This window comes from Camellia sinensis, chromosome 10, assembly GCF_055761805.1.
Source record: "Camellia sinensis isolate YWXY chromosome 10, ASM5576180v1, whole genome shotgun sequence".
NCBI lineage: Eukaryota > Viridiplantae > Streptophyta > Magnoliopsida > Ericales > Theaceae > Camellia > Camellia sinensis.
The window spans coordinates 27,192,302-27,206,407 of record NC_138970.1 but is presented as its reverse complement, the minus strand read 5'-3'; the positions used below and the strand labels follow the sequence as shown (position 1 = coordinate 27,206,407).

The following is a 14,106-nucleotide window of genomic DNA, read 5'->3' as shown; positions in this document are numbered from 1 at the left end:
ACTTGTGGATTTTGAATCTTTAGCATCCGATATCCAATTTGCATCACAATAACCTTCAAGTACCGCTGGATATCGAGTAAAGTTCAAACCAAGATCACGGGTGAATCTTAGATATCTAAGAACCCGAATGATCGCTTTCCAATGGTCTTCTCCAGGGTTACTAGTGTACCTACTCAATTTACTGATAGCATAAGCTATATCAGGACGAGTACAATTCATTAGGTACATTAGGCTTCCAATGATTTGGGAGCATTTTAACTGAGACACTGCATCACCTTTATTTTTCGATAAATAAAGACTGATGTCTACAGGTGTTCTAGCTAAATTCAAATCATCATTGATAAATTTATCAAGAATTTTCTCAATATAATGAGATTGAGATAATGCATATCCGTCAGATGTTTTAGTAATTTTCATTCCTAATATAACATCTGCGACCCCCATATCTTTCATATCAAATCTTTTGTTAAGCATCTGCTTAGTTGATTTGATCATGTTTTGACTGCTTCCAATGATAAGCATGTCATCCACATAAAGACAAACTAGGACATATCCTTGGTCAGTGTTTTTAACATAGACGCATTTGTCACATTCGTTTATCTTAAACCCATTAGTAAGCATTGCATGATCAAATTTTTCATGCCATTGCTTAGGTGCTTGTTTTAATCCATAAAGGGATTTTACAAGTCGACAAACTTTCTTTTCTTGCCCTGATACTACAAACCCTTCGGGTTGTTCCATATAGATCTCTTCATTTAGATCACCGTTTAAGAAAGCTGTCTTAACATCCATTTGATGTATTTCTAAATTAAACAACGCTGCTATAGCAATAAGCATGCGGATGGATGTTATTCTTGTCACAGGGGAATATGTGTCAAAATAATCCAGACATTCCTTTTGTCTGTAACCTTTAACTACAAGTCTTGCTTTATACTTGTCAATTGAACCATCTGCTTTCATTTTTCTCTTGAATATCCATTTATATCCAAGAGGTTTAGAACCTGGTGGAAGATCCACCAATTCCCAAGTATGATTTTGCATAATAGATTCAATTTCATTATTAGCAGCCTCTTTCCACAAAGGTGCTTCAGGACCTATCATTACTGCCTTAAAGCTTTGAGGTTCATTTTCTAACAAGTATGTCAGAAAATCTGGACCAAAGAATTTTGATGTTCTCGCTCTTTTACTTCGTCTTGGTTCATCATTAGTTAAATCCTGTTGGTCGAGACTATTACTAGTCTCTTTTGTTTGATTGTCATTAGTTTCTTGACTTTGTGTACAATCATAAGTTCTTTTCTATGGACTTAATTCCTGTCCTTTCTTGTAAGGAAAGACATGTTCAAAAAACACAGCATTCCTTGACTCTATAATAGTGTTCACACTTATATCAGGTATTTCTGATTTATAAGTCAGAAACCGATAAGCACTACTATTTTGAGCATAACCAATAAACACACAGTCTACTGTTTTTGGTCCAATCTTAGTCTTTTTAAGAACAGGAACTTCAACTTTTGCCAAACACCCCCACACTTTTAAGTATTTGTAGGAAGGCGATCGACCTTTCCACAATTCATAAGGAGTGCTGTTGGTTTTTTTGTGGGGTATTCTATTAAGAACATAATTAGCAGACAATATTGCTTCCCCCCACAAGTTCTGTGGTAAGCCTGAACTTAGTAACATGGCATTCATCATTTCTTTTAGGGTTCTATTCTTCCTTTTAGCAATTCCATTTTGCTGTGGAGAATAAGGGGCTGTAGTTTGGTGAATAATGCCATGTTGTGCACAAAATTCATTTAATGGTGCATCATATTCACCACCCCTATCACTTCTAACCATTTTAATGATTTTACCAAGTTGATTTTCAACTTCTGTTTTGTAGAGTTTAAACATTTCTAAGGCTTCATCTTTACTTCTAAGTAAATAAACATAACAATATCTTGTGCAATCATCGATAAATGTTATGAAATACTTTTTGCCACCTCTAGTTTGAATAAATTTTAAATCACATACATCGGTATGAATTAATTCTAGAGGTTCGGTTTTTCTTTCAACCGATTTAAATGGAACCTTAGTTAGTTTCGCTTCTACACAAATTTCACATTTATGATTAGGATTAATTTCAAACTTTGGTATATGATCTAAACCAATTAATCTACGCAAAGCATCAAAATTCACATGTCCTAATCTACCATGCCATAAATTTGACTCAAGAATATAAACAAAAGATGTGTTATTCTTATTCATAGCAACTTTTGGTACAACTGTCATTACATTCAACTTAAAGAGACCATCACTCATGTATCCCTTACCAACATACATACCACTCTTTGTTAATACAAATTTATCAGACTCAAATACAAGTCTAAAACCATTTTTACTTAACAAAGACCCAGAAAGTAAATTCTTCCGGATGTCAGGTACATGCAGTACGTTGTTGAGGGTCAATTCTTTCCCTGATGTCATCTTCAAGATCACTTTCCCTTGTCCAGCCACAGTAGAAGTAGAAGAATTTTCCATGAAAAGTTGTTCACCATTTGCAGCCTCATTGTAGGTAGTGAACATCTTCTTGTCCGCACAAATGTGACGAGTTGCTCCAGTGTCAACCCACCACTCTTTGGGATTTCCAACCAAGTTAGCCTCAGACACCACAGCAGAAAGGTTGATGTCATTCACTCCGTCAGAGATGTAATCCAATTGTGTTACATTGGTCTGATTGGTGGTCTTCTTACTTGTACTTCCATGATCCTTCTTAGGGCGGCGGCAGTCAGAAGCTCGATGTCCAGTTTTGCCACAGTTATAGCATTTTCCTTTGAACTTCTTGCTACTATCGCCTTGTTTAGGACCATCTCCAGTAAACTTTCTCTTTTTGTTATGTGGTTTATGAACTTGTTCTACCACATTAGCCTTGGACTCAATGGGATTTTTCCCATTCCTTTTTTCAGCCTTTCGGTTATCTTCTTCAATTCTTAATCTTACAATCAATTCATTCATAGTCATCTCTTTGCGTTTATGTTTTAAATAATTTTTGAAATCTTTCCAAGCGGGTGGTAACTTTTCCACTAAAGCAGCGACTTGGAATGACTCGCTAAGAGACATACCTTCTGAATGAATATCATGCAAAATTATTTGAAAACTTTGAACTTGAGATATTACCGTTTGGGAGTCTACCATAACAAAGTCCAGAAATTTACCAACGACAAATTTCTTCGTGCCGGCATTTTCTATCTTGTATTTCTTCTCCAAAGAATCCCACAATTCTTTTGCTGTTTTCAGAGGACTGTATACATTATACAGCATATTGTCAAGGCCATTTAGGATGTAGTTTCTGCACAGGAAATCTGAATGTTTCCAAGCATCTACAGCGGCAACAACTTGCCGATCACTTTAACCCTCTTTAAGTGCTGGAGCCTCTTCATGGAGAAACCGGGCCAAATTAAGAGTTGTAAGATAGAACAGCATCTTCTGCTGCCATCTCTTAAACTCGGTACCGTTAAATTTTTCCGGTTTTTCTCCATGATTGATTGGTACATGAACATGGTTCTGAATAGGGACCGATATAGGTGTAACAATAGGAGTACCACTGCAAGATGCAGTTTCAGTTGTAGTAGCCATAATCTCTGATTACAAAAATCAGAAAAAATTAAAACTCAAATTAATTTTCTAGTTACTAAAACCAGAAAATAAATTATAACAACAAAATAATTTTATTTTCCTTGTTACTAAAGCTAGAAAAATAAAATATCACAAGAATTTTCTGTAATACCAAATAATATTCTGAATTGTTAATGACACCAGTATCGTACTACTAGTTGTTGTCAAAGAAAAGAGACAGTATATTACTACTATCTATCAAATAGCATAAATCACTATTTGTTTTTCCAACCAGAATATTAATTTGAAAATACAGAAAATTAAATACAATGAAGATACCCAAAAAGGAATCTGTCTTAAGATTATTGGACAATCTTCACTGTATTTAAAAAGATTAAATTCTGTTGTGTACAAAACAACAACAAGAATAAAAGAAATAGAGAAAATGAGAGAATTTGTTTGATTACAAAAATCAAACTCGAAATAAAAAAAATAAATAAATAAAACCACAGATTTTGTTTTGTTACAAAAACAAAAATAAAATCTGATTAAATAAACAAATAAAAAGCAGAATAAAATTAAACAACTTACTTGGTTAATTTATTTGAATAACTTTACTGATCAAGTCCAGTGTTTAACACTGTGTCCTTAAGACAGATTCGTCCTCTCCACGGTGCTTTCAGAATTTGGACGTCTATCTCCCAGGATGAAATGATCTTACCACAAACAATAGCAGCACTACTAATTGTTTGCCTTACGAACACACTAAGTGTTTACACTCTTTCTTTCGGAAATAATATGCAGCAAGATGAAGAATATAATTTGCAGAGGATGGAGTACGAAAATTGGAATGAAATCCAAATGGGAGGCTAGTCTATTTATAGATGTAAAGGTGGCTTTTGGTTTTGAATTGAACAGGTATGAAACCTGTTAGATTCAAATTTAAACAGATTTGAATCTGTTTATTCAAACAGATAGAAACGGGAAGGGCTCTGTTTGGATGAGCAATAAATCCAAAACAGTTTAATTTTGTTTGAAAACGGGAAGGGCCTGTTTGGATGAGCAATAAATCCAAAACAGTTTAATTCTGTTTGAAAAACAGGAAGGGCCCTGTTTGGATGAACAATAAATCCAAACCAGTTTAATTTGAATTCTGGATTTTATTTTAATAAAAAATAAAATTAAATTCAAATGTTTTTTGCCCAAAAAGATTAGAAGCCCAACCCAACGGGTAGCGGCGGCGTGCGTGTGGTGATTTTTGGGTCCAATGGGTCTAGCCCATAACCTCTCCCTCTAAAACACTTGGGTACCCCTTGGGGCACACCCCAAGTATCTCACCCTATGTCTTATAAATCCTTTCAAAACTTCCCACCAAATCAATGTGGGACAAGCCAATTTACCACCTTAAGGAATTTCCACCAAAACTCCATTTCCATGGAGCACACTTTGGCTTCAATTTTCCATTCACTCGGTAATAGTTTTAAGCAATCAAATATACCACGTGAATCACAACGCGGCATAGAACGCATTACCACTTTGACCCGAGTAAATCGACACTCGGAGCCCACCTAAAAAATAGACCGAACTTAAAAAAAAAAATTAATTTTTACCCAAAATTTATAACCATTTTCAACAATTTTTTACAAACACACCAAGTTGTATTCGTATCCGTGCTTTATAGAATGGGTACACGATTGTCCTCAGTGGTGCCCTGTTAGCAAACAGCAAGCAATCCTTTTTGTTTAATGATTTTACTGAAGTAAGAAACAGTGAAAAATTAAAGGTGATCATCTCCCTAGGCATAAATAATATAATAGAATTCCCACATAATGAGAGATGCCGAAAATACGAAGAAAGAAAACTTAAAAAAATTACCCACATAACAAGGTGTAATAAGACAAGTGCTTGACATAAATTAATTAATATGAATCACATGCTCTCCCAATAAATGACAAAATTAACTCTAATTCTCATATGAGAGAATCATTCTGCTCTGTTTCGATTGCATCCATGATTATAAACATCTAATTTCATATGGTCAAATTTTTGTTCTTACTAATTAAAAAATTTAGTCAACCGTTTTGAGTCTAGACAATTTATTTTTATTTTTATTTTTATTTTTTCTTTTTTTGGGTAGAAATGTAGTGAAGAAACAACCTAGTATATGAGAAATGAAGGCGACTAGGTGAGCATCACTTAATATATAGTATAAAAAGAATCCATGTGATTCTCTCTTTCTCACCTTGCATTGGAACTAAATCCGTACGGCATGTGGTTTAAAATGTGATTATATACAATTACAACTCAATGACTAATATGAAATGAAATTATTTCATTTCACATGTGATAACGTCACAAATTAATATGTATCGTCTATTTATGTGATTTGATTATGTTCAACAAAGTCTAACAGAGACAATAGTAAAGAGATGCGATACAGTGACGGTAGATGGAAGTGTTAGGGAACCGGATAGGCCTAAATTAACGTTGCCTAGCGTTGTAAATAGAGATATAGATCTGTTTAATTTGACTAACGTAACGGCCTTTAATAAAACCACATAGAGAAGAATGATTCATATAGTCGATCCCATTTGATGGGATTAAGGCTTGGTTTGGTTTGGTTTAACTTTAGAAAATAGATCTTTTTATTTCATTATCAATGATCATAAATAATCCACATCAACAAATCTTGATTTAAATTCAAAATAAAATAAGGGAAGTTATGAAACTTATAGTGACATGATACTTATAGATCATTAATTTTGTATTTTGATGATGTATTGCTACATTATTAAATTAAATAAATTAACCTCCCTCTCACGGTTAAAAAAGTGATTAATCATCTTGAAAAAATATATATAGTCTAATAAAACAATATATCTAGCTAATCATATTTATTAAGGTTGTATTTAGAAATCAAAGGTCAAGAATGAGTATTTCATTAAGAATCTTATTTCTAATAATATGATGACTGAATAATTTCATTTAGGTGTTTGAATATTAAGATCTCATTCCAACTTCATTCAATGAAAGAATCATAAAAATCTTTCCTACTCACTCAAAATTTCAATCACTCCATTTCAAATTTTCTTTCTAGGTATATTGCATTAAATGGAAGATGGTAAGAGAGAGAGCTTAAAATAAGGAAATACCAAGAAAAATAGGAAACCCATAATAATTAGGGTAGAGGTTTAGGGAACAAGGCACATAAGCTAGGGAGAAGGCCTAGCAAAAGCATATAAATATACAATAATTTTTTTCTCTTAAAAATCCCAATCTACATTTCAAACCGACCCAACCGACAATATACAACTCAACAATGTTTATGAGTAACATAAACAAACAAACATATGAAAATTTATGGGACAAAGTGATTTTTAATTCGAGTAGGATTTTCAAATCAAAGTATTCTCTCTCTGGCCCTGTTTGGTAGGGCTTATTTTCAGTTTATTTCAGTTTTTACCTTAATTTAAGCTATTTTGATGTGTTTGGTTCGATTTAACAATACAGCTTATAACTTTTTGTAAGTTAAAAATCAACTTATTCTTTGAGTGGGGAAGGAGAAGCTTAATTTATAAGTTAAAAATCAGCTTATGTTCACAGCTACAAGTTGTTATGCTATAAGTTATAATCACTTTCCCACAGTTCTACCAAATGGAGCCTCTGTCCACAAATTTATAGAAGCACATTTGTCTTTTAAGGTTCCATTTTCTCAATTAAAGGCCATATCGAGGGTGCAAAAAATAAAATAAATAATAATAAATACCAAAGTATGCAACTAACTGACTTGAATGGGATTTTTTGAAAGTGTTTGAGATTTGTATGAATGGTTAGTTTTTCGCTCAAATATATAGAGTTTGTTTGGTATAACTTTTCTATAGTGCGAGAATTTTATGTTAATAAAAAATATCAATCACTATTCATTAGGTGTTGGTTAAGATTTATTTATGCAGCGCTGCTTGAGGGCCCTAAATTTCGGGGCTCGAATGCCCCGAAATTCCACTTTTGGTAAAAAAAAAAAAAAAAAAAAAGGAAAAAAGAAAGAAAAAAAGAAAACAGTTTCCAAAAATGGAAATTAGGGGCATTAGGGGCAAATTTTTTAGGGCCACCAATCATTTTCCTTATTTATGTATTCAAAGATATATTGAAATAAATGAATAATGTGTGAAAATATACAAAATATGTATCAAATTTTTAATTTTTTCAAATATTATTTGAACCTTAACTAAGGTTGACTCAGCCATAGTTAGTAGGACCCATATTGACTTGGTGGAACGTTGAAATTTGGATTCCCAAAAGAATGTATTAATAGTGTGTCGTTAAGTACCCAACACTTCCTCAAGATGTTACCTATAAACACACCAATATTTATGTTGTATAATTCTTCTTCTCCTTCTTCCTCCTTATTAATAGTTAAACTATGCAAATGCAAATATATATAATATAAAATAAAAATTACAAAAAAAAAAAAAAACTTTGATTTGGTTGCCAATAATAGTATAAAGTGGACTGCATAGTAAAGGGGTCAATATTAATTAGCACATTTAAAGAATGAGTAATGCTAGGGACACCAAATTTTCTACCAAACAAATGACCAAATGTCTCACATGGGTGTGGGGTCCGCAATTTTGTGGGTCCCACACCCATGTGAGATATTTGGTCATTTATTTGGTAGAAAATTTGGGACCTCTAGCATTTTCCTTAAAGAATTGGGAATAAATTAAAGGATGGTTGAGAATTTGGACTAAAAGGTTGGGTTTTGGCAAAGCCATTGGGAAACAATTAAGCTATTGCTATCATTCCTAATCTCCATACTGAAATATATGAATGCAATTTATGAGGTTGAGCAAAAATATGGCATAATTAATAAGAAAAGAGTAAGAATTCAAATATAGGAAAGTATCATAAAGAAATAATATGTTGTTTAGATTCGATTATTATAGAGTAATGCTATACAGACAAAAAAACTTTATACATAATTTTCATATATAATGATGTGACTCATTATGGACCATTTACTTCACAATAAAACACCATTGAAGATGAATTTATTTATAATAATGTCAATGTCACATCATTCTTATCAAGTTTTTTATATGAATTTTATGTGCTGAGATTTATATTTAAAATGAATCTAAACTACATATTATTTTTTTGAGTGCTTTGTTGTGTTTGAGTTGTTGGTCTCTAGTATTACTAAATAAGGTTCTTCCTGATTAAGTACAGTGTTTTAGTTCAAATTTTACTTCTTGTGTGATATATCTTACTTTCCTATTGATTTTAAAATAATGATAATAAGAAGAATAAATTGACCAAAAATGGTTTGAGAGTTCACGAAAACATATTCAAAGTCAGCAATACTTATATTCTAACCAAGTTTAAATCTAATCATGCACATTCCGAGATGCATAGTTTTTCTTCACGATAAAAGTTGAACTAGAAAAGACTGGCATTTATACTTAAGAAAACCAGGGTTCATGAACAAAGATGTGGGATAAGGGGACTGAATAGGCAGCTTTTGAAAATTTGGGAAAAAAATTAAAACCTATTGATGTTTGTCCAAAAGGGTATTTACAGCTTATCACAAACAAATCCAAACATAGTGCATTCAATCAGTGGGCAAATTAATATGATATTATGATATGGTACGGTAGAGTAATTATTTTACTGTGCAACTCCTAATATATCTATCATTTCTTTTCAAAACCAGCCATTACAAAGGACAATCTCAATCAGAGGTGTATATACAAATGCAAAAAAAGAAAATAATAATAATAATAATAATAATAATAATAATAATAATAATAATAATAATGGAAAAAAAAAAAGAGTATTGGCCATGACTTGAGAGATCACTATAATATCAAAGTACTGTTTGGTTTGTGTTATAAACTTATAAATCAAAGGCTTATTGATTTCCATGTCCAATGCATCGTCTCTCTCTCTCTCTCTCTCTCTCTCTCTCTCTCTCTCTCTCTCTCTCTCATTGTCTTCCTTTGTTCCTATGCCATGTTCGAGGAGTCTTGAAGACCAACCTCCCCCCCCCCCCCACAATAACATGGACACTTCTTTGAAGAAATTAAGGTTTGCACTTTTTTTTTTCTTTTTCTTTTTTTAATTTGGTTAAATCATTAAGTTATATATGTACTCATTATTTATTGGGTGTTTTTTTTCTTTCTTTCTTTTTTCTTGCAGTTGTTCAATGTCTCATCCTCATTCAACAACTCTTATCTAGTTTTGCCTCTCTCTCTCTCTCTCCATCTCTGTGTTTCTCTCTAACTCAAACAAGATTGTGAGCAATGAGTGAATCTTTAGAAATTGAGGGTGATAACCACATAGCCTCAAAGGAAGAAGAGCACAATCAAGAAACAACGACAACAAGTGTAAATAAGTTCTTCCCCTCTATTACATATCATTTGCCGGCGAGCGAGGTAACTCTCTCTCTCTCTCTCTCTGTCTCTCTCTCTCCCTCTCAATGTGTTTACTGTTTTAGGACACCATTTTTCACCACCAATTTTTGTCACCCAAGGTGCACTGAGTATATATATTATAATTTTTTTAATAAAACTTATAGATTCTAGTCACTGAACTATTTTTTCTGAAATTAATTTTTTTTTTCCATAACCACAATAATATTGAATTATAGAACAAAAGGTTGCCATGTAATCGCTAACCAAACAAACCATAAACAGTAAAAATATATAACAATTTTTTTGTGCATAATTATTCTCAGTAATGTGGCAATGTTAGTTTTATAATTAAAAGCCGTCTTTATGATTTTTTTTATTTTTAAATGCTAGGTTTACAGCCATATCGTTATTTGTTCAAATTCTTTTTTCTTTCTCTTTTTTTTTTTTTTTTTGTTATTTTTACTCTTAACAATTTAAGTTTTCTTTTTTCTTGCGACTTTTTTTTTTTTTTTTCTAAAAAAGACGAAATTACTAACTAGTGGTAATTCGCTAAATAGTTTTATGATCAAGAATATAATATGTGTTCTGGTTAAAGCTTGTCAGAGTTATGCATGTGTAACAAATTCATGTGATTATATTACTATATAGTGTTATTTTTGAGTTTTATCTCATCTTCCGTCTGTTTTTGAGAGAATAGTCAAGTGATTCTCTTTAATTCTCTTTTCCATGTCAGGATGATCATAGTTTTATATTAAATTAGAGTAACTCTACCAGTTATTGTCAAACTAGCAATGTCAAATTTTAACTATATTATTCTACCGATGCAAATGTCATTTGGGCACATTGAGACCATTACCTTCTCTGGTCCATTAAATGTCTAACATTGAATCAAAACTATCTTTTCAGTGAGCAGAGTTTTCACAAACGACATTGTTAAATCTTATGTCAAATTTAGTATTGTCATTTTTAGATAAATTACGTAAATGATCTTTGTAATTTATATAATGTATTAATTTTGTTTATATTATTTTAATTTGTTCGATTTTGCCCTTAATTTAACGGATTGTGTCATATTAATCCAACAAATAACAGCGGTTAAGTTTGGTGGACAGAAAATCAAACGATGTGTCAATTTGATCCTTATAGTTTCCAGATTGTGTCAATTTGATCCCCGTCAAAATCAAGCAAATTAAAATAATAGGGACCAAATTGACACATTGTGTAAACTATATGGACCAAATTAACACATCGTTTGAGCACGCGAGAACTTTTCGTCCACCAAACCTTACAATTGTTATTTATTGGACTAATATGACACAATCCGTTAACTTAAGGGGTAAAATCGAGCAAATTAAAATAACATGAACCAAATTAACATATCATATAAACTACAAGAACCAATTACATAATTTACCTGTCATTTTTTTAAATAAGGTTTGACAAACTGGAATTAAATTTTTAGAAAGACTTAACCAAGGTTTAATTTTGGCAATTGTTTTAACACCTTATTGGAGATGTTCTAATTTGTCATTAAAGCATACCACTGTACTAATACAATGACAACACTGCATTTAATACGTAATTTTTGGTATAAAAATTTGATCATCACATCATTACTTTCATATAAATGCATCTGGTGAAAGGCTTTCCGACAATGAAGTAATGGTTACAGACTTTAAGACCCAATTTTTATTTTAATTTTTTTTAAAATAAAGTTTAGACTAAATATTTTAGGAACTTCTGATTTTTATTTTGATGTTGGAATCCTCAAATGGCAAGGGACCATAACTTTTCTGTCTTCTTCAAGCATGTTTGTGCAAGTGATCATGTTCTTAAAGTCTTTCTTTATACCCATACAAGTACACTATTCATGTCTTAAATTAAACTTAGATGCCCATAAAAAAGCAATAAAAAGTACCCATATAGAGTTGGGTCATGCTGGTCCTGCTTAAAAAAATTTATTCTTACAAAAAAATTCATACAAAATCTTATACATAACAACATTTTTACAATTAACTGTCATCTTGGTAATGTTATAATTTCAGTACTTCCATATTTGTTGTTATATAAATAACAATATAATATTTAATAATTATTTAAGCAACTAACTAATAATGCAAGCTCATTATGCAATTTTGATGAAATTATTTTGGAACAACTATTAAGAGTCAAAAAGATAGATTAAACTAACCTATAAACAAAGTTTCAAGTTATCAAAAAAATAATTTTTTTTAATAATCATTTAATCAACTTAAAATTTACTATAAACTCTTTGATAATATTCTTCAACCCGATCCACCAACCTGAATGTCATTCTTACGCACCTCCAACCCCAATAACATAGTCCCGGCTCCACACTCACTAACTACATGTTTGCAGTTTGTGTCTTCATGTGTGTGTGTATATGTAACATTTTGATGATGTTAGTGACAAATTTCCTTAATACCTTGTAGGTGGTAGAAGAGTTGCTAATGCTTGGGAAGATTGGATTCCCTGTACTGATGACAAGCTTGCTTTTATTCTCCAAATCAATAATTTCTGTGGTTTTCTTGGGTAGGATGGGCAAAATTGAGCTAGCAGGAGGCTCTCTTGCAATTTCTTTTGCAAATATTACAGGCTTCTCAGTCATCAAAGGCCTGTCTATGGCAATGGACCCAATTTGCTACCAAGCCTATGGAGCCAAAAGATGGTCAGTTCTTAGCCAGACATACCTCAAAACCGTCATCCTTCTCTTGTTCGCAACCCTTCCCATATCACTACTATGGCTTAATGTCGAGCATGTCTTCCACTGGTTGGGTCAAGACAGTGTTATCACCAAAGTCGCCAAGGTTTACCTCATGTTCTCCATTCCAGAGTTGATAGCCCATGCCCATGTCAACCCATTGAGGTCCTTTTTAAGGACACAGAGCTTGAACTCACCGGCAACCATAGTTGCCACTTGTACTACAATCCTCCACCTTCCCATTAACTATTTCTTCGCCACCTACTTGAAATTAGGGGTGAAAGGTATTGCCTTGAGCTCTGTTTGTTATATGTACAACATGAACATTGGGTTGTTAATTTACGTTTCCTTGTCAAAAGTAGCTCTAAAACCATGGGTTGGCGCCACTTTTATCTCTACATTTCAAGGATGGTGGCCATTGATCAGCCTCGCGATACCTAGCGTATGTTCTGTATGCTTGGAGTGGTGGTGGTATGAGATCATTTTGCTTCTAGGAGGCCTATTGAGCAATCCACAATCTTCTGTGGGGGCAATGGGGGTGTTAATTCAAACAACAGGCACAATTTATGTAATTCCATATTCTATAAGTTTAAGCGTGTCACAACGTGTTGGTCATGAGTTGGGTGCTGGCGAAGCAGGTCGTGCCCAAAGGGCAGCCATAATTGGAGTTATCGTTGCTTTTGTTTACGGACTTACCGCTTTGGGTGTGTCTTTTCCTATAAGAAATGTTTGGGGGAAGATGTATACTAATGACTCGCAAACCCTTGGATTAATTTCACAAGCGCTTCCAATCTTAGGCCTTGCTGAAGTTGGGAACGCGCCCCAGACAGTTGCCTGTGGAGCTCTCATGGGATCTGCTCGACCCAAGATGGGTGTTCGCATAAATCTCGCCGCATTCTACATCATTGGATTGCCAGTTGCTGTTTTCTTGGCATTCCATATGAATATTGGTTTTAAGGGACTATGGTGGGGGCTAGTAGCATCACAATATTCATGTGTGTTTATGATGTTGTACACATTGTATCAAACAGATTGGAGGCACCAAGCCAAGAGGGCTGAGGAGTTAACCCTGGCTGCTGGAGAGGAGGATGTGGTAACTGACCTTGTCGCCGCCTAATCTCTCGATCTCCATATAAGTACAACACATAATTCAGTGTAAATCATCATCTTTTTTGTCAAGAAAATTGCAGAGTCATAGCTGTCTAAAGTTTTCTTGGTTCTAAACTCATGATCTAGGAAGCAAAGGCCTTGGTTTGGTTTGGTGTTTTTTTTCTTTTTTTCCTCAATCATGTGCCAAAGAAGTGTACAATTTTTCATTAGTGTGCAGATTCAAAAAAATTCTAAGGTGGTCGAGATAAAATTGTTAGATTTATTTATTTTGAT

General features: G+C 33.0%; 1 protein-coding gene across 1 annotated transcript; it reads left to right on the top strand.

The window, feature by feature from the left end:
* Positions 1-12,421: 12,421 nt before the first annotated feature.
* LOC114261921 (protein DETOXIFICATION 53) lies at positions 12,422-13,840 on the top strand. The gene is given in 1 exon segment (XM_028202253.2): positions 12,422-13,840. A coding segment is annotated over 1 exon segment (1,419 nt).
* Positions 13,841-14,106: the final 266 nt, after the last annotated feature.